The sequence below is a fragment of the Pelodiscus sinensis genome, chromosome 3, assembly GCF_052426305.1.
Source record: "Pelodiscus sinensis isolate ZL-2025 chromosome 3, ASM5242630v1, whole genome shotgun sequence".
In the NCBI taxonomy this organism is placed as follows: Eukaryota; Metazoa; Chordata; order Testudines; family Trionychidae; genus Pelodiscus; species Pelodiscus sinensis.
This window is the reverse complement of record NC_143054.1, coordinates 129,227,540-129,251,777: the sequence shown is the minus strand read 5'-3', so window position 1 is coordinate 129,251,777 and position 24,238 is coordinate 129,227,540. Positions and strand designations below refer to the sequence as shown.

Sequence of the window (24,238 nt, the reverse complement as noted above, 5' to 3'; positions counted from 1 at the left end):
AGTGGCTCCTTTTTCAATGGGACTGCTCAGCACATGTAAAGCTAATCGTGCTTCTGTCTGCTGTCTTCCCAGGATCATGAAATCATGAAATTTATGACAAAGGTTGTGCTGGCATCCCATGGAGCAACCTTCCCTCTCCATCCCCCCACACTCAGAGGCAGCAGCTTGGTGGGGGGGCAGGTGCTTCCCCCCAGGACTGGTTCCTGCCTGTCCCCCCTCATTGCCTCTGTGATAGAGAGTCAGTAACCCAGGGATTTGGGGGCAAGTGGTTTATATGAGCCGATACACGTGGAGAGCTGGCTTGAAAGCCAGCTACCTGCGTGTACCGGCTTTCAGCTCCCCATCTTGCTGCCTCTGATACATGTGTTAAGCATTTCCCCTTTTTTCATATATAGGTGTCTAATATATGATACAGAGGCAGCAAGGGAGAGGGGAATGTGTGTAGTTGATAAGGTTAACTGATTAACTAATAAGCCTGGGCTAATCAAGTATTCAACTATGCTATGATTGACTGATTTATAAAGTGTCTTTTTTTTTCCTAACCTTGAATATTTTTCCTACAAGTAAATGGATTTTAAATCTTCCCTACAGAGAAACACATTCCAGGCTGTTTTAGCCTCCTCTGATGCCAGTTCCTATGCTGTTTTCCTTTATCCAGAAGATGGTTTGCAGTTCTATAGTGCGCACTCCAAGAATGCTGAAGAAAAGATACCTGCTACAGTTGGCTTCAGTCAGGCCTCCACAAACTACTTCTTGTGGATAAAACCAGGATCCTACAATATAGTTGCTAATGATGAAGAGTCCATCAGAAACCTGCATGAGTATGCCTTTAAAATAAATCAGTAAACCCCAATCCCAGTTCTTGTTCCTGTCTGATACGTTTTATGCAGTCTGTGATCTGAGAAAATGGAATAGCTAATAAGCTTTCATGTGCCACTGTATTAGAAATTGCAAAATCTGATCATAATTTAGAAGAACAAGATGCTTTTGGCCTAGATTTTTCAGTGTTGTGTGTAGTGTGAGCTACTGAGTGCTCAGCCCTTTTGAAAATTGGAAAATTTTCTGAGCCTAGCTTTAGGTATCCCTTTCTGAAAATTCTTGGTGCTGACGCTGAGATGTTGGGGGCACTGTCATGCCCTTCAGGTTGAAGTGAAGTTTTCATCTTCTACAAAGTTTACAGTTTGGTTCGATGGCTCTCAGCATCCTCAGTATACACTTTGTTCCCCCTGCCTCACTCTTTGTGGGGGAAAGGACAGGAAGGAAAGAGAGCGATTTAAAAAAGGTCAGAGTACTGCTATCAAGCTTAATTATAGCACCTTTTCCCCCAATCCTCCCTAACCTCCAGATAAGTACTAAAGCAGTTAGTTCCCACTGTAGATAAGTTGCTAATACTATAAGTTGCTAATACTATTCAAAATTTGAGCTGTGCCCTAAGATGCCGTTTATATAGGTGGATAAGATGTAGCTGTTTTGTACCACGATAATTCATTCAGTTGTAAGTGGTATTTATCAGTGGAATATAGACTCAAATATGTAAGGCTTTTCATGTAGAATTTATAACATTATATTTACCTGATGTCATGTTTAGTGTGGTTGTTCTCTCTTTCTAGGAGCAGCAATTCTGGAAGGAGAGGAATCTGGGTGTTTGAGATTGGTAGCTTATCTAATAGTATTGTGCCTGCCAAAATCAGCAGCAGTCCTGAATTTCATGATGAGGAACAGTATCAGGAAGTGACCTTAAAACCAGCTGTACGGCATCATGACTCAATGGAAATGAGCCATCAACAGGTATCATATGATGTTCCCAGCAGGAGAGGGGATCAACAACATATTACACATAGAGCTCCACAGTCAGCTTCAGAAGATGATTTGCAACCACAACATAAAGTTGTAATGCCAGAGACCCCTCTGAGAGAGTCCTCTTTCAATCAACAGCCAGAATTTGTCACTGGGAAAACTCCACCTCAGTTTCCAGTCCAGCAGTTCCCTCAGCAGTATCCTCAGGTTATAGACGTAGAAGATATTGAGGAAAGTGAGATTGGTAAGCTCATTTGTACTATTTAGGCAGTACTAGAGTTGGCACCTGACTCGTCTCCCCACCCCAACTACCTACTAAGGTGTTCACTCTGTCCTGAGACCGATTTACCCCCTTGTTTTCCACTTCCCCCATTAAAGGAATATGTGAATAAAAGATCCATGTGGATAGCATGAGCCACTCCTACAAAAGGCTGCAATTTAGGATTCCCTGTTTTCGTCTGGTAAAATGTTTTCTGCTAGCAATGCTACTTGTTAAGGCAATGAATATAGAAAACGTGAAACCAATTGTGCCATAGAGAATGACAGGACTCCGAATGTTCCCTGGGGTCAGATTTGAGGGATAGTTATATTTGTGAACTTGGATGTGGGTTTTCAGTGGGTGCATGAGGTTTCCCTTCTGGTGTAGGCTGGAAACCAGAACTTTGAGAAACTTTCCCCAGTGAACCACTGAAGGACTGAATTAACATGTGACATAAATTAGTGTAGTTCTGTTGTCATAACTTAAGATAGTAGAGCTTCCCCTACTGATTACATTAGCTGAGGATCAATCCAGTACATTTTACTGAGAATATTTGGGCAACTTAGTTACATATTGCAAGGCAAGAAAAAAATCTATTACAGTCATGTGCCCTTTCCCAAAAGCTGATCAAATGGCTAAAATGAAATTCTGACATTAACTCAGAATTGTGTTTAAAAACAACGAGCAGTCCTGTGGCCCCTTAGACTAACAAATATATTATACCATGAGCTTTTGTGAATAAAACCCACTTCATCAGATGAATTGGACTAATTGGCTCTATTGTGAATCTTTATAGATATTGTGGTTGTAATATAACATGGAGAATAATAGTTTGTTGGTCTTTCTTCCAACAGTGTTCCGTTACCATACAGATGCCCAACAGACCTGTGCCAACAACCGTCAACAGTGTTCCATTCATGCTGTTTGCAAAGACTATCCAAATGGGTATTGTTGCAGTTGTGTTGCTGGTTACAAAGGAAATGGCAGGCAGTGTGTAGCAGAAGGTAATTTTATTTTTTCAAAAGTATATAGCTGTTCTAGCATTTTGCATGAGACATTTAATGTAATTGTAATGTAATCAAGTTATATGGATACATAGGCAACTTTTTTTTAAATATTCTTTAGTACAGGAAAGGGTGAAGATGCCACATTTAAATGTTTTTATAAGTCTTAGTTGAAAATCATTTAAGTAAAACTTCCTAAACTACCTTGGAAAATCTTAGGCCATGTCTATACTACCAAGTTATGTCAACAAAAGTTTTGTTGACACCCAGAAGTCAACAAAACAAAAATTGCTAAAGGATGTTCACACTTGCTCCCTCTGTCGACAGATCATGTCCACTTTGGGACGCCATTGATAATGTGAGCATTGCATGGTGGGGTAGGTATTCAACAGTATAGTCTTGTGGGAAGGCAAATCTGATTGCTCACGTTTTGGGGATTCCCTCCAAGTTCTCCCTCAGCCTCCTCAGCTGCAAGGAATGGCAACCTGAGTAGTTCTGTGGGCTCTCCTTGCTGAGGAATGTCAAAGAAGCACAGCAATCTCTTGCCCCTCCCTTCCTTCCTCCTCCTCCCCCCTCCCCAGCACTCTGCCTGCCTCTGTGTGCTAGTGCAGGGCAGAACAAGAGATTTCAATGCTTTGCTCTTTGTTCCCCAAAGGGAACACTCAGCTGTTAGATAACTTACCTGGGGCTTTGAAAGAGTTGGGGCACATGCCTTCAGGACAGCAAAGATCAAAGCACTGAGCACAGCCATCAGGAAAGGCATTGTGGGACACTGGTGGAAACCAGTTCTGTCAACAAAGAAACTAGCAGTGTCTATGCTGGCTTTTTGTTGAAAATAAAAGAAGGGGGAAAGGGGAAAAAAAACTCTCCTGGGGTAGAGGTTTTTTGTTGCCTACTGAAACCAGGCATTTTTCCCAACAAAAGCCACATTGCAGTGTAAATGCTCTCACTGTTTTGTCACCAAAAGGCAGTTTTGGTGACAAAACTTGGTAGCATAGATGAGACCTTAATTTTGCATATTTCTCTGAAAGCTGTACGTAAACTCAATGTTCGGTTTAAGTGGACGCATAATAAAGAAGATATCCATGATGAAGATGAGAATGTAACTTAAGATGGCAAAAGCACTGCTCTTTGGAACCTATGCTCATAGCTGAAGTGCTTTCATACCATTGTCATTAGCGCTAAGTGCCTACTTGTTTTGCATGAAAGTGTATTTCTGACAGGCAAACCAAATTGCCCCAAAGCTGCAGAGATTGCTTATGTAGGCAGGTCTCTCCTTGAAAGTAGGTTCTGAAAACAGATTTTTCCTTACACAATTACCCTTTTGGTCTGTAGTAGAATTAGCCATGAGCGGTGAGTTATATGGGCTTGTGGTGCCCAGGCTCCAGCAATATTTAGAGCCGGGGGCTCTGCTCCACCAATATTTGGAGCTGGGTCTCTCCCCTGGCTCTAAATATTGCTCCCCCCCCTCCCCGGCCCCAGAGCGTCCCCGGAGGAGAAGAGGACTTGTAACGGGGCGCCCGCAGTCCCAATGTGATGGAACGCAGGGGCTCCACCACTGGTCACACCACGTCAAGCTGTCGTGGCAGGCTGGCCCCACCCCCGTGCCCTTGCGGCGCATACGCAAACTGCGTGCCTGACGGGGTGCCGGGATGCAGAGGCCTTGCCCCTAGGCGAACGCTACAGTGAGCAGGCGTGGCGGGCCAGCCTTTGTGGTGCATGCTTACGCCGCGCTGGGTATTTTAAATGACAGCGGCGTGGCAGGCAAGGGGGAGGGACTCCGCCCAGGCCCAGGCCCGAGGCAGTGAGGTGAGCTCAGGGAGGTGGCCACTCTCCTGCATCAGCCGGGACCCAGCAGGGTGATGCTGGGAGAGGAGAGGGTAAGGGTATTGGGGGCTAGAGAGGGATAGGGAAGGTGCTGGGAGAAGGTTTGAAAGAGGGGGTGGGAATGAGGAAGGTGGGGATGGAGCAAGTCATATGTGAGGGCACAAGGGCATGAGAGGAATGGGGGCAGAGGGTGGTTATCAGGGAAAAAGAGGACAAGGTAGGTAGGGGCAGTGTGAGGGAAGAGAGAGGTACCAGGAGGGTGCAGGTGCCAGGGGATTCTGGGGGTGAAGCAGAAGGGCAGACACCTGCAGGGGAGGGACCAGCACCAGAGGAGAGAGGCAGGGCAGGTGTGTAGAGGGAGGTGTTAGGAGAGGGGATGAAGAGGGGTAGCTCATATGATCAGAGTGGGGCTACTGGAGGAGTGGGCACAGGGGGCAGAGAAGGGCTGATGGGGGGGGCAGGTCTCAGGAGGGCTGAGGGCAGTGAGAAGGGCAGGAGTCAGGACAGCTGAGGAGGGTGAGTAGTTGGGGGGGGGCAGCAGGCACCAGGGGAGCTGATAGAACAAGGGGAGAAGACATGGCAGCAGAGAGAAAAGGTAAAGGTTTAAAAATATGTATGAATAACAGTGCCACAGTGGCACATCCAAACAAGCCACATGAACTCAGTACTGGTGCACAACACAAAATTCATTCTGCTCATGGGAGGAAACTCTTAGGCTATGTCTACACCGGCGGTTTCTTGCGTAAGAACATCTTGCCCAAGAACATGCCCACACTACCATGTGCGAGCTGTGCTTTTGCACAAGAGCATCTATGGCAGTGTGGATGCTCTCTTGCCCAAGAAAGCTCCGATGGCCATTTTAGCCATAGGGGTTTCTTGCACAAGAAATCCCTGCTGACCATCCACACTGCCCTCTTGCGTATGAGAGCTTACACCTGTTAGAAAAGAGCAGTCATTCAGTCGCCATTTTTGCGGAAGAGGCTCTTGCGCCAGAAGGAGCGTCTACACTATTCCTTCCTGCGCAAGAAAAACCGTCTTGCGCAATGCCCTGATTCCTGAAAATAATCAGCATAGTGGCATTGTGCAAGAGGGTTTTTCTTGCACAAGAAGGGGCAGTGTAGACGCTCCTTCTGGCTCAAGAGCCTCTTCCGCAAAAATGGTGGCTCATTAGATATGCAAATGAGGCTTGGTGATATTCCACACTTAGCCTTATTTGCATATTTTTGGTGCAACAACCTGCCAGTGTAGACATAGCCTTGGTGTGTAGCTGGAGGAAGAAAAGGAAGGAAACCCCCTTAAATTAATTGAAAAGCAACAAGTACATATCCTGGTTCAGGATGAAACCATAAGAAAGCTGATGTTATGAGTCCTTTTTTTTTTTTTTTTTTTTTAATTCTGTTGTACTTGTGCATTGGGAGGCCAGATGCCTTGTACATAAACATGACACTTTAATGCACAGTTGTCTTGTCAAATTTTGGCCTCACTTCAGATTTTTTGAATAATTTATTTAGACTATTAGTTGAGATTGAGATACAGAGCACCAAGAACTACCGCTTCACTAATCTCCAGTAAAGTGTAGTATCTTACTTTGAGCAGACACACTGTGTTCCTGGGAACATTCTTAAGACTAAGGCCAGATCCACACTGCAAAGGAGATTAGCTCAAGAAACACGGCTCTAGCTACATAAATAACGTACCTTAAGCTGAGCTTGGTGTTGTCTCCACAGTGGGAGGTCGATGGGTGAAATGCTCTCGTGGACTTATCAGTGCCAATGGGGGTACCCTCAGTGTTCGATTTAGTAGATCTTCAGTAGGCCTGCTAAATCAAACCCTTGACGATTGATCATTAGAGCATCAATCCTGTAAGTGGAGATGTGTCCTTTATTCGACTAACAAGTTGACGGTATTGCAGTGAGGTTCTCTCTCGCAACATGCTGGCTAGAGAGTGTAGACTCTCGATAATGACTAGGCACCAGCTCTCTTTTGGGGTAATTGCAATGTGAACTGCTCCATAGTGTAAGCCTTTCTGAAAAGCCTTCACTGCACTAATATGAATGCTGACTCTGAATGCCAGATGGGTCCAAAAAAAGTACATTTTCCATGTAGTCATGGGGTCAAGAAAATATGTAAACCACAATCTGGAACACATGTTTAACAGAATAAACAATTAACAATCTGATGCTCTCTTTGTGTAGCCTAGTTCTCTTGCTTCCCTCCTCCCCTCACTCTATGCAAATAAGCAGATAAACTCAGAAGTGTTGCTCTGTAAATTTCACACAAGCAAATGGGAATCCTGCAGTCTTTGTCAGCACACTTCTTAAAATTGAACGAGTGTTTCTCAGGAAAATTAGCTACTTTAAATAGCATATATTTAGGAAGCCAGGGATTTGTTTGGTTGTACAGGTTGTTCCCTCTCATGTGCACGCCTGCACAGCCGCACACAGAAAATTCTAAGCCCGCCCACCTCTTTTCCCAGAGCTATGCAGCAGCACTCATCTGCCTGCTGGACCTGGAAGGTGAGTGGTATGGCTGCTCCCAGAGCCTGGGCTGTGTGGCTGACAGAGGCTCCCGGGGGGAAGGAAGGGGGGCAGGAGGCTGCTTGGGGGTGGCTGCTCTGGCGGCCGGAGATGCATTGTGGGGCAGCTGCTCCCGCTGCTGCCAGGGACTGAGGCTGCATGGTAGGGATGTGAACAACTAGCGAATGCTTATTGGATAGTCGACAAGATGCTTCCCCCTCCCCTTGCTGCCTCTATCAGAAAGAGAAGAGGGGATGCTTCAAAGCAGCAGTGCCAAGTGGAGCCTGGGGCCAGATCGTGGGCTCTGTGCGATGCTGCGGCTTTGAAATGATGCAGGGAGCATGGGGCCAGTGGGGGACTGCTTGAGTCCCCCACTGGTCCCCTGCTCCCTGCAGTGCTTTCGCCTTTGAGGTGTAGCATCAGCTGTTGCTACACTTCAAAGACAGACATGCCCTTATGGACTAATCATATAGTCGATGCAAATTGCATCGACTATTCAATTAGCCAGTTGATCTAAATTTAACATCCCTACTGTGTGGCAGGCTCAGTAAGCAGCTGAAGCTGCCGCCGGGGGCGGAGGCCACTGGGAACTGGGGCTTTGGGAGGGCGAGTGGATGCCATCGGGGGTTGGAGCAGCATGGTGGGCTTGAGGGTGGCCGCTGCTGCTGAGGGACGAGGTCGCTGGGGTTGGAGCCGCAGGCTGGCAGGCGGCTGCCACTGCCATCGGGGGCTGAAGCTGCTGGGGGTTGGAGCCATGGGAGGATGAGTGTCTGCCACCAGCGGTTAAGGCAGTTTGGCGGGCTTGGTAGGTGGCTGCTGCTGGGGGCCGAGGCCTCAGGGTGTTGGGGCCGTCAAGGGTTGAGGCCGCCTGGGGATTTCTAATGCCATTAACATTAATTGTCCTGGCTCAAAAATTGTAAACTACAACATTATAATCCTTTCTTTGACACACTTAATTTTAAATCAGTAATGACCACGTGATTATCATATAAAGAATAAGAAAAGGAACCCTAAGGTTCTTTCCTATACTGAAACAAAAGACAGGACTATAAAGACTAACAAGATGGCTTATTAGGTGATGAGCTTTTGTGGGCCAGACCCACTTCCTCAGATCAAATTGTGGAAGAAAATAGGCATGACCATATATACCAAAGGGATACAATCAAAAAAAGTGAACACGTATAAAATTGACAGATCAGATTTTAGAACAGAGGAGGGAAGGGGAGAGAGGTTAGCGTCTATGAGATAATGATATTAGGGGGTGATAACTGGGGAAGCTCCTCTTTAGAGTGTCCTTAACAAAGATGCTAATTATCTTACCCATTACAAAGATAGCTTCCCCAATTATCACCCCTAATATTATCTCATAGACACTAATCTCCCCCCTTCATCCTCCTCTGTTCTAAAATCTGATTTGTCTATTTTATACGTGTTCACTTTTTTTGATTGTATCCCTTTGGTATATATGGTTGTGCCAATTTTCTTCCACAGTTTGATCTGAGGAAGTGGGTCTGGCCCACCAAAGCCCATCACCTAATAAACCATCTTGTTAGTCTTTAAAGTGCTGCATAGTCCTGTCTTTTGTTTCAGCTACACCAGACTAACATGGCTACGTCTCTATTACTTTCCTATACTGAGTTCTGCTTGGCAAAAGTGTTAGGGAGCCAGTTATGTTTTTCTGATCCTCTGGATTGAACAGTATCATTTCAGCACAGAGTAGAACAGATAGTACCAGAAGATTATTAGTGCAAACTGCAAACCCTCATGCAAGCCTCTCCTCTTCTGTACTTTCTCCACTCTTTCTCACCCCCCAAATACTGCTCCTACACAAGAGTGTGACTGGAAAAAAAAAGACAGTTACATCAGCTGAAAGTACCCCTATGGAAATGGAATTCTCAGTTGGCCAGAACCAACTGCTCTCTGGGCCCCACTTTGAACAGGGATGGCAATTGGTAAGAAAGAATTTGACCCTATGAATTAATATTAAATTTACCCAGACATTGATGCAGGGCCTCACACAGCAGAATTTCTGCCCTGGAATTGAGGTCTCAATCTCTCCTCTTTAGCGTGTCCTTGTGCAGAGAAACCTAATCCTGCCCCATCTAATCCTGTAGAATATTCTCCAAAGCAACTTCTGTGGATAGAGTTCCTATGCAGTCCACAGTGCTGATTTAAGCCTCCTCTGCCAATGGAAACCTTTATAGAAGATGCATAGGGTGCATCTAGACAGCAGCGCTATTTTGGGATACTTCTGGTATCCTGAAATAGTGTTTTCCGTGTTGATAGTGTGCCCATTATTTTGAAATAACATGTGTGCTATTCCAACATCCCTGTAAAACTCGTTCCACGAGGATTAAGGGACACTTCAGAATAGCGCTTTATTTTGAAATTAACTCAAAATAAGCTACGCGATTTGCAATAGGTCAGCAAAGCTGAACAGAGGAAATATATAACATGTTCATTTTTAAAAAAAGAAAAGATTATTTGAAGGGAGGAAAGGGAGGCATTCTAGAATGTACAGAGCTGAATTATAGCAGTACCATAGCTGGAATTTGGGAAACAACAAATTATATTACAGATTTTGGGAAAAAAAAGATCTCTATCTAGGTATTTGAGAGGAGAACCAAAAATGAACTTCATCTAGCTACTTTAACACCCTTTTCTTTCATTCTGTAGTTTAAAAACCATTTTATTTTGTTTTTTTTAAATTCCAAGATGTTAGCCTTTAATGTGGATTAATCCCTGTGGGTATGTCTACACTGCAAAGTTATTTCTAAATAACTTTACTAGCGTCTACACAGCCAAACCGCTATTTCAAAATTAATTTGAAATAGCGGAGCGCTTATTTTGAATTTAGTAAACCTCATTCCACGAGGAATAATGCCAAATTTGAAATAGCTATTTTGAAATAAGTGGCGTGTAGACACATATATCGAAATAGGGGGCCTCCAGCCTTCCCAGGGTGCCCTGGTGGCCACTCCAGCCTCAACCAAGAACACTCTTCTCCCTCCCCCCTCCCCTGAGCCCTTAAAGGGGTTGACTCTGGCCACAATTCCTGGGCTAGCTCTAAGCCTGCCAGCCCAGAGCCAGCAGTCACTGCCCCTGACCCAGTGGTCCCAAAACATGAGCCAGCAAGCCACTGGCAGCCAGCCCTCCACTGCTCCCCAGGAGCAGTCTGCCAGGGCCCGGACACTGTTGAAATCATTTTGTTTCTCTTGAGTTTGTAATGATCTGGAAATCAGAGGAGGAACTCTGCAGGAGCAGGTTAGGCTCCTGTATGGGAGCCCAGTAAGAACATTTCAGTGGAGCCTGAGTGGAATAGAAAAATATTGAGGCTAATCTAACACACTGAAAACTGTGCAGTATTAATTTTCTATTTATTTGACTTTGTACTAAATAAACATTTAAAGTCATGCACCTTGATAATTGTCCCTCGTTTTAGTATTCTTTCTTCCATGAAATTTATATATGGGTGTGTGTGGGTGTGCATATGTTGGGTGCCACAGTGGCACACATCTGAACAAGCGTGCACGACCTCAATATTGGTGCACAAGACAAAACTGACTCTGCTCATTTATGGAAAATCTTAGAGGGAACACTGCCTCCCTGGTCAGGCCCTCTCAGGACCTAACCAGTTCTGGACGAGGGAATTTGCTGGATAATGGGAGGTCCCCGACACCAGCCCTTCATCCTGCTGCCTCTCCTTATTGCTGGCTCCTTTGGCTTGGCCAGATGGCCTGCTGGCCAGCTTTGGCTCTGCTACTTGCTGGGTGGCACGTGGCCAGGTGCACTGCTTCTGCTGGGCTGCTGCAGCCAGGTTTCTCCTCCTGGGCTGCTGCATCTGCAGCCCCAGCCTTGCCGCTGGGTGGCACATGACCTCCACTGTGCTGCTTCTGTTGGGCTGCTGTGGCCTGGCCCGACTTCTCCCTCCTTGGCTGCTGCGGCTGCAGCCCCTGCTCTGCTGCTGGGAGGAAGACAGTCCCAATCATGCTGCTGCCACCACCGGGACAGCTGTGGACCGGCTCCTGCCACCCAGGATATTATGGCCCTGCCAGTGCCTGGACTGATGTGGCCCTAGCCATGATCTTGGCTCCACTGCCAGGCAGCAGGCAGCCCAGATAGCGCTCTACTGCTACCTGGGCTGCCCCGGCACTGCCGCTACCCTGGCTGCTGTAGCTCCGCTGCCACCAGACTCACGGGGTTTCCAGCTGCAGGTCCTCCTGCTCCAGGGTTCTCTCAGATAGGAGCATCCGGGGTCATGTCAAATCATGGATGTTGCTGGATGAGAGAGTCCTGGTTAAGGGAGCTGCAACCTGTAGAACTCTCATGATTACATTCTGAACAGCTTTGTTTATTTTATGTTAAAATGGGCTGCTGCAGCTGATGGCACCCAGCTTCTATGAGCCAGACACATCAGGACACACAAAGCTTCCACATTACTCAAGTCTCTCCAGACTTCAGTAGTCTAGCACAGAGGCTAGAATAGCTTGTTACATTTGATGTTACAAATCAGGGTGGTGTTATCTGAATTTCTAGTTTATGGTTCTTTGTTTGGAGACAAATAATTGAAGGCTGCTCTTTAGTCCCAAAGCATAGGTTAAAGGCAGGTAACCTTTTTACTATTGCAGTCAAGATGATACTTTGGCAAAATTAGCTGACGCTGTCTAATTTTGTCAATACACTGACAAAATTAGCCGAATGTTTTCAAACTACTCCATTTTGAAAGGGAGATAAATGTTTCCAGGGGCAAAGTTATGCATCTCTTAGAAATTACATACACTTTTAATCCTTTTCAGCCATGCCTGCTAGGACTACTGAACATCTAAAGGAAAACTAGACAGTAATTATTTTCTAATTTATGAGATCTGCAAAGTTCAGGTGGTGTTTAGGATACAGGGTCCTGGGTTGGCCCATCTCTAGGAAATAAACTGCTTTAAAATTGATGCACAATCTGACTTTTAGTACTGGGGTCAAAGTCTGACTCCTGTTTCTCTGACATTTCATCTCCTATAGCAAAGGTCTAGGTTGCCTGATTTTGTTGAATCTATATTTAAACATGGTGCTTGTGTGAGATCAAAAAAGGAATTTCTTATGTATACACTTGTAATCCTTCGAGTGACTCAATCTGTACATGCATTTCAACTGTTAAGTAACTGACTAAAAGTTTTCCTTGCTTTCCTGGTTTTACCAAATAAAAAACTGCACTTCAGTCAGTATTAATTACAAAGGTAAACCAGTCCAGACCAAGAAAAATAAAAAGATCTGATATTAATGTAACTTAAATATAGAGCATGTACTTTATACATTAGAAAATAATATATTATTATAAATAATAATCCAGAATACTACCTCTGTGCAACACTAGTGACTAATTGTATATGATGGAATTTTGAGGAAAGTTGAGGTATGAAAAATATGGGACTAAAATTGGACTTGGTATAACTTTAAATACACCAAGACCTGTCATAAGTGACCACAATAGGGACCATTACAATAAAACTTGGTCGATTAATGGACGATAACATCAAATAAAGGAGGAGCAAATTTGTACTCTAGCTCTGAAGAGACAGACCAGTCTCTGAAGGGCAGGAATTTATATAATTAGGGGGTTTGCTATACGGCATTCGGATTTTACTGTATGCCATTCACTATTTGCAGATGTTATAACCACATAGTTTGCTCATTCAACTTTCTGTCCTTGGGGAAAAATGAAAGAGGATAAGATCTAATTATTGAAACTCTGCCCACTCTCTCTCTTTTTATAGCAATAAAACCATAATTAAGTATTCAGCTTTACACCCCAGTTGTAGGTGGCTTGCATGTCTAATTCTGTGGTCATCTGTCTCTTGCCCTGCATGTTGACACTAATTTTTCATTCCTGTTTGCACAAAATGGTTACACTGATTAGAAAACATAGCTCTGAACTGTGTGTTTAATTCTGTTTTTGCTTTGTTGAAATTCTTTACCTTCTATTGTTGTGTTTTATTTACCAGGTTCACCTCAGCGAGTAAATGGGAAAGTGAAAGGGAGAATCTTTGTAGGAAGTAACCCAGTTCCAGTTGTATTTGAGAACACTGACCTCCATTCTTACGTTGTGATGAACCATGGAAGAGCATACACTGCTATCAGCACTATTCCGGAGGTGCTGGGGTATTCTCTGCTTCCTCTTGCTTCTGTTGGTGGTATCATAGGGTGGATGTTTGCTGTGGAGCAGCAAGGATATAAAAATGGATTCAGTATTGCAGGTAACTTTTTTATTAGAACTTGTTCAAAAGCCGTTTCATACTTTTCTCTGGCTTGAGGCAGATAACTGTTAATTTGTTTCAAAGTATTCTTGTTTATTAGAAAGATACAGAAACTCCCTATATCCTTATTTGTATTAGTTTGTTGGTGTTAGATTAAAGCTTCAGCATGTTTTTCCTGCTGATATAATATAGATATCTGGAATTGTTACTTTACACTAGGCACAAATGCTTAGCAGTCACCCAGAAACCATGAGCACTAAGTCAATGTTGATTAACCAGTTCCCATTCAATAAACCAATGTTATCATGAAGCAGGTGAACTATTTTGGAATCCCTGGGTAGATAGCTCCTCTAAAAATTGGTCTCTGTGTGTTAACGGACTAAAATTCAGTTGCACTCTTTGTTTTTGTAAAAATTGATGCAAGAGGCATGAGTCTGCCTTTCCTTCATACCTTCATTCCTTCTTCCGTCCTTCCCCTCTGTTGGTGTTTTCTAAATATCTCACGTGTGTTGGCTAGAACTTACTCTGAATTCACTAACTTGTACAGATGCAGCAATTTTTCAATTTAGAACTCATAATATGCATATATGCAAATTCCTAGATATCTGAAAATCATGTCAATTAGCAAGACAAGGTGGGATAGGTAATATCTTTTTATTGCAATGGTTCTCAATCAAGGGTCTACAGTCCCCTGGGGGCTATGAGCAGGTTTCAGGAGAGCCACCAAATTTAACCAGAGAGCAGGGACAGCATTGGACTTGCTGGCGCCCGAGGCAGAAAGCTGAAGCCTGAGCTACTTACCCCCTGTGGCAAGGAGCCCCAGGCAGTGGCCCTGCTTGCTAATCCCTGTTCCTAACTCTGGCTTTTAATCTACTGCCGTGGTGTCAACCAGTTTTGAAGCAGTAGCAAGTAGTGGCTGTTGCTATAGTGAATTAGCCACACACAACCAGCCAAATAGTCACATGTGACTAGTGGGTGGCGTGTTGGACATCACGGAGCTGGATATGCAGAAAAACAGTTGTGATGCAGGTGAGTTGTTACAGCATGTGAGGGGGCCTCAAAGAAAAAGACTGAGAAATCCCTGTTTTATTGGTGAGAGTAAAAAGCTTTTGACCGAGCTCTTCTGCAGTTTTGGAAATTCCAGATAAAAAGATATTAACTTGCTCAGTCTCTGTAATATCCTGGGACCAATATGGCCAAAACAACACAGTTACGTCACTTGAAAGATAAATTTCCTTAGACTTGCATCTTTCACGTTACTACGTCACACATCTGTCTATTTGGTAGTTATGTAAATAGTCATAAAAAATAGCAAATGGGTCTCAATTCAGTAAATCACAACTATTGCAAAGTATGGAGACTCTCTCTGCATACAGAAATCTTTATACTACAGAATTAGTATAAAAAGATGCTCCTCCCAATTTAAATCTATAGGACCATTTTGAAATTATACTTGTACACAAATTTATAAAATTAAAAATACACAACCAATCAATAAGTCCCGTTGTACCCTGATATGGGAACAAAGCTGGCCTTGAAACACTTGAAAGAAGCAGCCAGCAAACAACAAGGTAGAAAGGAAACCCCCTCAAAGAATGGAAACCCCCCCAAAGAAAAGTTTAGTATAAATGTTTTGGTGTCCTCAAATACTCAGTATTTACACATGTTCCTTTGCAACAGCTACTGCCTGCTGACATTGCCTAAAACGTGCAAAGATTTTTGTTTTTGATACCTCAGGAAAAGAGCCCTGTGCTTTCCAAGACTATACCCTTTTGCTGATGTGCAATATTATCCTACTCTATCAGTGTGCTACGGAGAGGCTACCCTGCTAGTGGCAGATAAATTGGAGCTGGACGGCCTGTTCCTGAATGGTGCTGAGCACCTGCAACTCCTATTGAAATGTTACTTCCAGTCTCTCTGTAGTTATCCCTAAATGGGGAAATCTCTTTTACTCTCCCTCTGATTACTGTGAAATCATTTTGGGGCATATTTATCACCTTATATTGTAGAAGTCTTTAATGAGGCACCAAACAAGGTATATAATAACAGGTAGAGTGGGGTTTTCCATACTCCGTCCCACTGAATTTCTCTACTAATTGTGTTTCTAAGTCAGTTTGGGATTTTTGAAAATCCCAATAAATAAACAAAATGAAGTGACAGTAGATTTCACACCTTAAATGTGAACTTTTTACCATCTGAGACAAGTGTAAGGATCTGTGTTTTCTTCTACAACAGCAAAAGACTTTCAACCCACATTCTCTACTATGCTTAATTTTTGCTTGGCACAAAAAGGATGTGGGGTTATCAGAGAGCCTGAAACAGCACTCTTGATTATCCTAGTATAGCTGTGCTGAGTCACCATGTAGGTAAAATATTTTAGTTGCTTATAGTCCCAAAAGAATCACATGGTAGCTGTGTCATATCTTGTATCTCTGTGCTGAGCTGCTAGACAGTGGCAAGGGGCAACCTAAGCTAGTGAGCGGGCTACGAGTGGTCCTCCTTTGTCTCAGTGTGCTGCAAGATTGTCATAACTGAGACGGTTTCCTCCTGCATACTTAGAATTTGTGAGGTATTCCAATTGAACCATAACAGCATTTTCATTGGATGCAGAGGGAGTGAACATCTCTCACATCAATATTATGTACAATCAGCAGACACCTCACTATGCGTGTCCTTGCTTTACATGTGTGCCACTTTAATAATACTGGTAAAAATATGCAGACAAAAACCAGTAGAATCCGGCAGCCCTACATGTGGGCAACACTAAACAGAATGTCGCATGGGCCACACAGAGAACCCCAATGGGTCACAGGTTGCCCACCTTTTCTATACAGCCACTGATAACTACAAGGCCCCCATGCTGGAGGAGTTCTCAGCTAGAAGCATCTGGGTTCTTTTGAGCACCTTTTTCCCACTTAAGTGGTGCAAAGAGGCCAGAATGAATGCAATGAAAATCTGGCCCTGTGAATACCTAAACATGTTAGGCTTTAGGTGCTAATGATACCATCTGGGGAAGTGCTGCAGGGAAAATGCAGAATCTTGAACTGAAGTTTTAGCAAGCGAGAGATTCACTGAGGTTTTTTATTCTATTTTGTTTTGTTAAAATTCCTGCATATTTCAGAAATATTTTTTGTAATTCAGTACTACATATAATTAGAGATGAGCCTGAATTTTTGGACTGATTCAAATTCTGCCACTCAGACCCAGTGTAATCTGATTTAGAAACTTATACATTTTTTTTATTTTAGACTTTTCAATTCTGTGATATGAATTTTGTCAACCTCATCAGTATGTTAATTGCATATATAATTTTGTTCTTTTTTGTTGTTTTGTTTTTGTGTATTTTTTATTTCTTCAAAGCTAGTTCAGGAATTTATAATGTATATTTCAAATTTTTTTATTTGGGAAATTAAAAAAAACGATCTGTTTTAGATCTAAGTGCACTCTTAATAGAAATACAGTATTTTCTGCTAAAAAATTAAACCACTTTTTAGCTATAACACACATAAGACCCACTATTGTATATTTTGGGTCTTCCTCAACTCTTCTTTTGATATGAAATCTTCTCTTTTGTCTTATTTGCAGTTCAAGATGTCAAATGCTTAAAAAGTTTGAGTTATTTTACTGTACTTAGGACTAGTGTGTCAATGGCTATTTCTTGAACTGTATTTTTCCTTTATATGCAGAAGATGATCTATTAGAAAATCTTGCATAATATCTTGGAGAAAATATTTGTTTTTGTTTTTTTAAGCGTAGAGGGCAACAGTTTGGTTAAAAGGATTCAAACTAACTCATGGTTTACCTAATCTTGACTTCTAGGTGGTGAGTTTACTCGGCAAGCTGAAGTTACCTTCCTTAGCAGTAATGAGAAGTTGGTTATCAAACAAAAGTTCAGTGGAATTGATGAACATGGTCATCTTACAATCAGCACTGATATGGAGGGCAAAATACCTGAGATCCCATTTGGTGCATCAGTCCACATAGAACCATACAATGAGCTCTATCACTCTTCTAGTTCTGGTAAGAGGCAATGTGATTTAATGGAGTTGATATCAACCATATTCCTCAGAATGGAAAATAAAAACCTAAAGGGAACTGCCTGTTGTAGGTTCATATCTATTTTCAGTGCAGAGTTTACTAATATATACTTGTTCTTTGGCTCTTTAGTATGTGACTGGTGTAATATATACATTACCTTTTTACTTTTTAAACATTTATTTCTAACCTTTATTTTTGAAAATTGCATTTTCTTGGTCTCATGTGAGATTTTTTTTTTTTTTTTTTTTTTAGTGGTGTGGTGTCCAACAATGTTGGATTGACAGCTCAAGAGACAGTGTAGGGGCCTTTCTTTTATCTACAAGCTGATGCAATGTAGACAGCAGCAGTACAAATCTGCACTTCTTACTAAAGTTTCTCTGATCTAGAAGGTTCAAAAGGAGAGGGTAATTTGTGTTTTTCAGCCTATTCAGTCCTCAGTCTCTTTCCTAAGACTACCATTAGCTGTGCCTGTAATTTTTTAGGCTTTTTGCAATGTGTGCAACACTCCACTAAGAACTGGATTGAGACCTATGTATCAGTTCACATTGGTCACTGACCAGTTACCTGGCAGTCATAACTATCTGTCACTGGATTTGGGCAGGATACGAACAACCAACCTGGAAGCAAGAGTCTGTTTTTTCCATTTCCAATTACTTGTGCCACCCCATCTACTCTTTTTATCTTCCTCCTTCCAGAACCGCAGAAATATATGTCTGCTAAATTAGACCTTTTGATCATAAATAGCTGCTTATTTCACCAGTGACAATGACAGCCTATTTACTTACCTTGACACTCCTTGAAGAAGCTTATTATAGCACACTTGACTTGCCTGAATAATGGACTGCCAATTATCAGGAATTCATCTTTGACACAAATTCTGCAAGCAGATCCATGAAGGTAGAGCCCTATACCCATTTAGCGCTCCACTGACTTCAGAGGGGGTTGGGTATTACAGTTCATCCAGGCAAACTTGCTTAAAGGATCACAGCCTTTGTCTGTTTTCCCCCATGCAGAAAAATACTATGGAAAGTGCAAATGTGATAGTTTATTCAAGATTTTGTCAGAAAATCAAGGTAACACCTTACAATGAAAAAGAACAAATGGTTTTGATATTAGGGGCTGCTGTTCTTAGATTTTTGCACATTCAGTGGCTTGTTTTGGTGAAATACGTTTCTTAAACTGAATTTTCTTATTCTTCGTATCTTACCAACTGTACACGTTTGCTAAGTTATGTTTAGATAAATACTGGAGGATCTACCTGCCATTGCTAGGGTCCTTGTGTGGGCAGGAGGTGGGAGGTGCAGGAGTCAGTGCAGGCGGTGGGGAGCTCCGGGCAGAAATGGAGGGGAGGCAGGGCAGGCGGTTGTGTGTTGGGGGGCTTAGGGCAGGAGGTTGGGTTGTGAGGAGTCGCCACCAAGCTGGCCAGGTGAGAGCTCCCCAGGACTGCCTGGCATGGTGGGGGCCACACTGCCTAGCCCACCACCTCCAAACCCAGGCTGTCCTGGATGGGTGGCAGCTCCCTGGGGTGGTGGGGATTGCGCTGGCCAACCTCCTGGCTTTGGAGCCAGGGTTAGCCAGGGCAGTGAGGACCATATGGAGTGAGCAGTGGCTCCCCAGGGCTGGCTGAGGCAGAAGAAATCATGCTGCCTGGCTCACCGCCCCTGGAGCTGTGGTCGGCCGGGATGGTGGGAGCCACAGTGGCTAGCCGGCGCATCCCTGGGGCTGGCTGGGGCAGCAGGGGCCACCAAGTATGGTGGCCAGCAACAGCCAAAGCCCTGTCCTCAAGCACTCTGTTCCTGGTGCGACCACCCCCCCGTGGCCATTCGACAGCATGACCGTCTCCTGCTAGCAGGCACCTCCTTTTCCATTTGATTAGAAACAGTTGAATTCCAGTTATACCCCATTGTCCTGGCACAACCGAATCCTAAATTTGCTTTAATTTATGATCGGAGGAATCTGCATGCCAAATTTGGTAGTCCCAATTCTTACTGTTTAGGAGGAGTTCTTGAACAACCTCACTCACTCACTCGCTCACATACAATCTCTCTCAAATATATAGTAGTCTTAGCACGTTGTTATACTTTGATATGTGGAAACAAAAGATAGACCAAATCCTAGTGAAATTTCCTTCCTTCGATTAGAAAAACAGGGCATTGCCTATAAAATTCTGTTTATTACTATCCTGCCTTTGATCCATATTTGCAGATGGAAATGGGTTTTGTACTTTCCCTTTCCTCTCATATCCATGTGATATTTATTGTATTTCAGTGATCACATCATCTTCTACCAGGGAGTACACAGTGACAGAACCAGAACGAGATGGGATTTCTCCCTCCTACACTGTAGCCTACCAGTGGCGACAAACCATCTCATTCAAAGAATGCATTCATGATGACTCATATCATGCTGTTTCTGCCACGCAGCAGCTATCAGTCGACAGCGTCTTTGTCCTGTATAATAGGGATGAACAAATTCTGCGATATGCTATGAGCAACTCAATTGGCCCGGTCAGTGGTAAGTATAGTGGTAATTCTTCATTTTCTCTTTTTGGGGCTTGGATTGTGGGAGACAAGCTCCTTTATATTTGAGTTTGCATTAGGTGAATGTTAATGAAATAGATTATATAGATGGGCCAACAGACTCACCAGGCCCCTAGGCAAGGTGTGTGTGTGGGGCGGGGGGGAGGGCTGCTTTGTACTCCTAGAAGGAATGGGGCCTCAGGCAGCCCTTAGCATTACCCAGAGTGCACTACGCTGGCCTATCTCACCCCCCCCAGCCAGCCCTGTGACTGCCAGGAGCACACCAAGTCAGCAGCCCAGTATAGTTGTGTTATTTACCTGGAATTCAGAATGTCTATTAACCTTTTTTAACATAGGTCCACAAGGATCTCTTATTAATTGAGCACCTAATACCTATTGACCTTCATGAAAATACCAATTTTTGTATTGTCCTTACTCTAACATCCAGCACTGTCTGGTCTGGCAGGACCACGGTAGCTCCTGAACCAGAGAGCCCAGGAGCCTAATGGCAGGAAGACCATCAGCTCAGTCAGGGTTGGGAGGAGGAAGGGCAACACGGCTGGAGGAGCCCCATAGTAGTGCTGGGGCCGTAGAACCCCAGCAGCCTGCAACAGTGTGGCGCCAGGGAACCTTGGCTGCCCACAGTAGTGTGGAGCCAGGGGCTGGAGAACTCCTTCCACCTGCAGCAGCATGGGGCTGGTTGCAGAAGAAGACTGGCAGCACATGGCAGTGCAGAGCCAGGGAAACCTGGCTATCCTCAGCAGTGCAGGGCTGGAGAAATCCAGCAGAATGCAGCAGTGCATGGCCGGAGAGCTTTAGCCACTCGCACAGTGCGGGGTCGAGGGCAAAGAAGCCTCCGCAGCAGCACAGAACTGGGGGCTGGAGAATCCCAGCCACCCATGGCAGCATGGAGCTGGGGAAACCTGGCCATCCATGGCAGCACAAGGCTAGTGCTGGGGCCCGGAAAACCTTGGCTGCCCATGTCAGCCCGGAGCTGAGGAGAGGGGCAATGGCAGCATAACAAACATGATGGCTAGGGAGGGAATAGAGGGGGACAGAGACAGGGGGCTGGCTGGCACCAAGGGAAACCTCCCTTGGTCCAGCAAATTTCTCATTTGGTCCCGACGGTGCTGGACCAGGGTGGTCCAACCTGTAATATATCCATGGAGGGTTTTCAGTTATCTCATGTACATATTACCTTTAAAATGAATAACTTTCTGTCATCAGTGAATCATTTTTTTAAATACTGCATAGAAGCTCAAACCCATTGCTACTAAAATGAACCATGTGCCATTAAACAGAAGTTAGTTTCCAAGACCCATCATTCAGCCAGTCATATAATTTCATTTCTGGACAATGTGCAGTAGCCAATTATACCAAAAGTTTTATTTGACTCAAATGATGAACTTGTTTATATGTATGGTTTTAATTTTTGTTTTAAATCTGAAATTTTTTAAAAAGATTTGTGTGCAAAGTTGATAAATATGGGCACATTTAATGACAAGTTAGTGAAGTTCTTTTTTGCAGGAATTAAATTACGTTTGAATGAAGATAAAATTTGGTGTGTTTAGTTTTTGATAGAAAGTTTATAGGTAGAAATAAGGCATCCATGCCTACTGGAAAAAGAACACCCCCAACTCCAACAAAACAATGCAATTTAGAGACTCAAGAGGAAGGTAACTGTACACGTGATTTGACTTAACCTTGCCTTTTAATTATATATGTGTAATTTTCTGAGGGCTTTTCCTGTGTGAAGTGTTATCTGTATTATTTTTATAATTATCCATGTTCCTTTGTACAGTTTGAACCTTTCTAGTTGAGCACTCTCTGGTCTGGCAACATCCATGGTCCAGCATGATTTTGGTTACCCAGATGTGCACTTACCATGGGTGTGGCCAAGTTTCCCGTGGTCGCATAAAGTTTGTTTGCAGCCACCAATCCTGGCTCTCAGTGTTCTGTGCAGTTATTTAGGTCTAATTTACCCCTAAAAAAATTCTAAGAGCCCAGTAAGCTGTGGAAGTGTTGGTAATGCTGATAGACAATATTGACCTCCTTTGGTCCAGTAAATTCTCTGGTTTGGCCCAAATAGGTCCCGGGGGTGCCGGACTAGAGAGGTTCAACCTGTAGAAGTTCTTGGGAAGACCTTGTACTGTCATATTTGAGGTAAAAGGCATGTTTTGAGGTTGACCTAGAAATCAACTATAGACCGCCTTCTCTGATGAGTACATTAGCTCAGAACTGGCACCCTCTCATACAGCACTTATAAGCAACCTCTTCTAAGTCTCTGCCTCAGACCTCCTATTGCTGCAAGAATGTTACATTCAAGCTTACTTTTCAGTTTGGGCAGTAGCTAAGAAACTGTTTGTCAGCTAGTTAAATTTAACTTGGCTTCATTTTAGCTTCTTCTAAATACCATCTCTCTTAACAGATGGTTCTGCTGATATCAGCCGGAATCCTTGCTACACTGGTACCCATGGCTGTGACACCAATGCAGTGTGTCGTCCAGGAACAGGAAATCAGTTCACCTGTGAATGCTCTATAGGCTTCCGTGGAGATGGACGTGCTTGTTACGGTAGGAGAAACGTCGATGCATCAGAATGATTTCTTGTGTAGATTGTCATACATAGAATATATCAACTCTCAAAACCAGCCTTTTTGGCCTAAACTATTAAAGCATTATTTTAATCTTGCTTGGAATATGGTTCTGTAAAGCTCTCTAAGGCGCTCTTATTCTTTCACAATGTGTTTTGTACAATGCCTCACGCTAAGGATTCCAAAGGTGATTGGAGTCTGAGTGCTGCTATTGTACAAAAAAAATTCAATACTACATTTTAATTTTTTTTTCCCCCACTATGCATTTTTTCATAGTAGCGGAAGAAGACCATTCAAAATAATTACATAGACTCTTTCCTTAGTTTATGTGTATATTAGAATTTCATAATGGTTGACAGAAATTTTGTAATATATTTACCTTTTAAAACCCAACACGTTTATTTCTCAGCTACCAATCCTACATGCATAGCATATTCCAAAAAATACTGCTTTTTTCTGTTCACAGACAGCCTATAACAAATGCTTCAGTGACCTTAATCAAAGCAGTTGATATTGAAATCAATAGCAGTTTGTTGTCTTCAAAAGGCCCAGTCCAGAATCCAATCTTTGTTATTTTATGCAGTAGGCTTAATTAGTAATGGAAGCTGTCATGTTATTGGATTCTAAAGATCACTGTTGCACCCATGGGGGTGGAGTGTTTGCCCCAAAAGTGTGTACATAGGGGTCGTGTGAGGTATTAAATGAAAGTACTCATTCATGTACTCATTCAAGTCAATGAGTTCGTAACTTGGGGACCGGCTGAATTGGATTCTAAAGATCACTGTTGAACCCATGGTGTGGGGGGGTGTTTGCCCCAAAAGTCTGTACAAAGGGGGTCTGTACAAAATGAAAGCTTATGTTCTACTGATTCTGTATATGCTATTCATGTACTTGTATAATATCTGTATGTGGAGTTATAAATATGTACTCTGTTTTGATTCTGGAAAATTCTCTGTCTGAGACAGAGCAATGGGCAAAGAATGTTCAGCCAATGGCTATGCTAATTAGCAAGGAAACAATGAATTTCTAGGTGCCAATACACACCTGAGGAATGTGACTGATACCTGCAAACCAGCGAGGGCATAATGGCTGCCAGCATGTGAAACAGAGATAGGTCGCTCGACCACGTGACCTGCTTTGGCCAGAAGGATGCCAGGAGAGGTATATAAGTGCCATGTGGCAACGTCCATCTTGTCTTTAGTTCAGCTCCTGATCCCAGATGCAGCCTTGCAGGGAACAACGAGCTGGAAAGAACCGTGGACCCATCCTGACATAGGATGTACATCAGAGATTTATAAGATATCAGTTTATAACATCTCTGCTAAGAGCCTGCACTGAGAACTTGGTGATTTGATGCATGTAATGAATTCTCCTTAACAACCTTACTCTCATGCTTTTCTTTCTCTTAGTAATAAACCTTTAGATTGTAGATTCTAAAGGA

General features: G+C 43.4%; 1 protein-coding gene across 1 annotated transcript in view; it reads left to right on the top strand.

The window, feature by feature from the left end:
- The window catches only part of NID1 (nidogen 1), a 92,687-nt gene that overhangs the window by 12,077 nt on the left and 56,372 nt on the right, over nt 1-24,238 (top strand). The window contains exons 3-9 of the mRNA XM_075924803.2: nt 592-821; nt 1,611-2,041; nt 2,911-3,060; nt 13,397-13,648; nt 17,468-17,668; nt 19,955-20,200; nt 22,634-22,777. Coding sequence (XP_075780918.2) covers nt 592-821; nt 1,611-2,041; nt 2,911-3,060; nt 13,397-13,648; nt 17,468-17,668; nt 19,955-20,200; nt 22,634-22,777 — 1,654 coding nt within the window. The remainder of the gene's footprint in view (nt 1-591; nt 822-1,610; nt 2,042-2,910; nt 3,061-13,396; nt 13,649-17,467; nt 17,669-19,954; nt 20,201-22,633; nt 22,778-24,238) is intronic.